This window comes from Oratosquilla oratoria, chromosome 11, assembly GCF_046742065.1.
Source record: "Oratosquilla oratoria isolate Oo_2021 chromosome 11, ASM4674206v1, whole genome shotgun sequence".
In the NCBI taxonomy this organism is placed as follows: Eukaryota; Metazoa; Arthropoda; class Malacostraca; order Stomatopoda; family Squillidae; genus Oratosquilla; species Oratosquilla oratoria.
In genome coordinates this window covers 30446631-30451130 of record NC_134787.1, presented here as the reverse complement: position 1 = coordinate 30451130, position 4500 = coordinate 30446631, and the positions used below count along the sequence as shown (strand labels likewise).

The 4500-nt window shown below is 43.9% G+C and overlaps 1 protein-coding gene across 1 annotated transcript; it reads left to right on the top strand.

Annotated features, from left to right (window-relative positions):
• The first annotated feature begins 1130 nt into the window (after positions 1–1130).
• Positions 1131–4254, top strand: LOC143029712 (uncharacterized). The gene is made up of 2 exons (XM_076192567.1): positions 1131–1671; positions 3101–4254. Exons 1-2 carry the CDS (start codon positions 1500–1502, stop codon positions 3412–3414), a joined length of 486 nt encoding a protein of 161 aa, XP_076048682.1. The 5' UTR covers positions 1131–1499; the 3' UTR covers positions 3415–4254.
• Positions 4255–4500: the final 246 nt, after the last annotated feature.

Sequence of the window (4500 nt, the reverse complement as noted above, 5' to 3'; positions counted from 1 at the left end):
AGAGAGAGAGAGAGAGAGAGAGAGAGAGAGAGAGAGAGAGAGAGAGAGAGAGAGAGAGAGAGAGAGAGAGAGAGAGTTAGTATAGTGGATAGCATCTCAGCCTGCCAACTCAGCTGAATCAAAATCGAGCCCCACCCGGGAGTTGAAAAAAGCATCAGAACACCGCCGCCGCAAACTCGTGCCGTCTTCCTCGACCAGGAAGATGAGGTGTGGCTGTGTAGAATCACACCATCACCCATATCTCGGGCCATACGAGCTACGGAGCTCTCATTCGGAAAGGTTATAGATATCGATCACGAGTCCTGCACGAAAGCAAAGGTGAATGACCCATACACATACACACACACGCACGCACGCATGTACACATGCACACGCACACATACCACCTACAAATACACCCCACACATACACAGCACACACTCACCCATATGCATATATATTCGCGTGCTTAAACACACACGCACACACATACACATACTACACATACAAACACAACGCACACTTACACAGCACACACTCATACACATGCATACATACATACACGCACACACACACACACATAATACACATATGAACACACCACACACACAGCATACACTCATACATATGCATGCATACATACACGCGCACACACACATAATACTCATACAAACACACCACACACTTACACAGCACACACTCATACATATGCATACATACACGCACACACACACATGTAGGTATTTGCCACAGACACACGCACATGCATGTATCTACAGACACATACACACACACACCTTCACCGCACATGACGCAAATCAAGCCATTCACCCACAGCTACTATGTCTACTTCACCGTACACCACCACTAACTCATAAACATACAAATATCTGCGACAGCATATTCTCCTGCGCATTTCAATTTTATTATCTATCAAAATATTTTTCAAAATTGAAACCTACGCGTCGACTTTGCCAGAATCTCAAACGTCTTTGAATTTTTACAGAAGGTTCTTGCCACGCACGAAGCCAACCAATCAACGCAGAGAAATGCTGTGACGTCAGGAGAGACGGGCCAATAGCAGCGCGCGTGCGTTGCACAGGCTGTGTACGTATTGGGAGTTGTATTTAAGCCGAAGCCAGACGAACTTCAGTTAGTTTCATCAAGGTACCAGAGAGGATAACTACTCTTAGGAATAATAACTCTCAAGCTCTCAACTCTCTCAAAACCGTATCGCCGCAAATTAGCAGAAGAGTATCTTCGCGTAGTGAAGTGATACGAACGCCTATTGTATTGTTTCTTGAGACAAACTTTGGTTTGTTTTCCCCTGAAACCAGAGACCCATATCCACCAACAATCCCTCGCCAACTGTCCAGTCCCAGTGCTTGGTTGAACAGCTACAGAGGTCAACCTCACTAGTGTTGTGCAAGTGAACACCTAAGGAAACACTTTCCACACCCAAGAGACCGCAGGTCTACATCTTGGCCATCGTCAAGCAGGTGCAACAGGCAGCCCAAGACATGTGTCTAGGCAGAATGGACAGCAACACCGTAAGCATCGCAGGCATGGCCACGCTCTGTTTTGACGAGCAAGGCACGTGGTTCCAAGGCTCGATAGTTGCCCAGGACGACACCCAGTACGCTATCTACGGCACCAAGACCAACCGGCTCAGGATGCAAAACGCAGAAACAGGTGAGCCTATATTCCAAACAAGAACCTCTTTCACTATGTGTTTATGGGGGGTTGGGGTGGGGAGGCCCTCCTTCTTGTGAATAAAATCAAGTGGCGGCAGGTAGGACAAGAGCCGACTTGAACTAATGAACCACGAAATGTCCCCTCCAGCTGCATGAAGTAGCCAGGCGGCAGGGAGAACAAAGGCTAGGTAGGCCCAACACGTTCCATATGGGGAAGTAAAGGCTCAAGTCGGGATGCCGCCAGGTGATTTCATTTAGCTCAGAAGAGCCGGGACAGAATATGGAGGCTGGATCGCAATGCCCGTTTTCGAGGTACAAATAGTTCTCTCTTCAAGAGAACCAAAATTAAGAAACCTCCAATATTCGGAACGGAAATTTTTGCAGTCATGAAAATTCGGATACCAGAAGCACTTTCGTTCTTCATATTGTAGAATTCCGAATTTTTTAGACTCCTAATAGAGGGAACTGTATGTACGATACATCATCGTAGATGGCGTACATTGTAGCCTTTCTTCTGATTTTACTCCTGAAATTAAGAAATTGGTTTGGCTTTATTTTCATTTATCTATTTTCATCTATATATTTATTTTTCTACTTTGGTATAGTGCGTTCTGACCGCCGGTGGGTGATTTTTATTCAACTGAGGAGGAAGGAATACTTTTATTGTGTTTCATTTTAGTTGTTTATTCTATTTGCCGCCTGGTACTTTTATTCAGTTTTACCCAGTGTGCTTGGATATCCGGGGCAAGTGGCTGCTAGTAAGGATCATAACGAGGAAGTTCCGTCTTTAGTCATGAAGTATCGCAAATTTCGCATAAAAAAATCGACGTAGCAAGAACACTGAAAGATCAACCCATTCAATATACTGTATACATACACTCACACATACATACACATACACACACACACACACACACACAATATATATATATATATATATATATATATATATATATATATATATATATATATATATTATATATATTAGTTTTGAATAGGGAAGCGGCAGTGTTGGAAGTAAATTTAGGTTGAAGTCTACGGTGTCTCACAGCCCGTTTTGGGAAGAGGGGAGGACGAATAGAAAACCGGATTTTTCCAGTCAACAACTATTCGGTTCATTTCAGTGATCACCTACTTAGAAAATCGTTTACTATTCATTAACAGTGTCATGGTTATTGGGTGTTATAATCTTAGTCTGTGATGGTTTTTAGCTTGGGTCATCATAGTGAATATTTAGTTTAATCTATTTTGACTGATCGTTATCCCGAAGTTTGTATAAAGGAAGGCTTCCTCATTTATCTTGTGCTTGTTCTACTTTCAAATCTTCTTATCAGTACTGCCCAACATCATTATCATCTGCCCACGTATTTTTCCGTACTATAGATCTGGTATCTCTCCGAGATTTTTTAAAGTCTTTTCTCTTCTAGTTTCAGAGTGCCAGTGCACCGAAGACCTGCAGGAGCCCGGAGTCCCCGTTACCTTCGACATCCGCATCGTGGACTGCGAGGACGGCGAAGAATACGTCCTGAAGAAGGTCCACGGCCGCAATGGTTCCTTGTGCACCTTTGCATGTGGTACCATCTCCTTCACGACGGAGCGGGTCTACCGGGGCCAGAAGGCGGACATGGTAGCACAGAGGTGCCTAGGACACAAGATGGACGGCAAGAGGACCCACGTCTACGCTGGTCCCATCAGTGTCTCCTGCGTGCCGTCCAATCGCCAGGTCCACTGGGTGCTCTGAGAAGCTTCTGAAAACTTCTCATCTGTGCTTCCAGACACCATTCCTATAAGAAATAACCAAAGAGTCTTCCAGAAACCTTCGGCTGTCGTGTCCGTCTCTCTCAGTGCCACGAAGTAGGCCAGCCCAGTGGTGACACGCATGCAGCTGAAGGGGTGCCACGGAGAAATCCTGCCGGTGTTTAGCTACCGAAGGGTCTCTCAGCCTTTTATAAAGAGTGTCTAGGCCTCTCTCAGGAGGATATCTGACTCTCGCAATGGGTGTCTCCGGCTCTCGAAGAGGACGTCCGTGTCTCGAAGTAAGAGTCTCCGCCTCTTGCAGAGGGGGTCTCTGCCTCTTGGAGTAGGAGTCTTTGCCTCTCGGAGTGGATCTAAACATCTCGGAGAGGGGTCTAAGGCTCTTGTAGGGAGGTTCTCAACCTCTGGAGAGGTTCTCATTATCTATGAAGTTTGTGATCCGGCTGCCGTTGAGCGGAAGGAAAGCCACAAGCTGTGCTTAGATGGCTTCTTGTTTTTTCAATCTTAAGTTTTATTGTGTGAAAAAAAGCTCTGGATGATGGTTCCTCTAACACGCTGAGCTTATTTTTCGATTTTTTTTTTTTTTAAGTTACAAGAGAATGTAGGCTTTATGCATATTCAAGGAGTCATCTTAAGCTACAACGTTGGTATGAAATCTCAGTATTATATTAGTTCATGTTCTCATAACAACGCATCTTACCATTAATGTCACGTTATCAGACGCTATTTCATCATTTCACAATCTCACTGCCATGCCACATATATTTCGTATTCTTCTTAATAAAAGAAATGAACAGAATAAAAAAAATATATATGAGAAATATTACATGTTTTTCTTTTTCCTGCAATGTACTTTCGAAGAAGAAATCATGGCAAAATCTTCCATTGGTGAGGATTCTGAAGGACAAAGGATACATCCACATATTCCAATCAGCGTGAAAAGTCAAGGTAACTTAACTATGAACTAACAATAACCATTTTGCCACTTAAGTTAACCTTGGCTGACGGGAGACTCGATATACAAGTCATAATTACTAAGAAAGATTAACATATATCTGCAATACACTCCAAG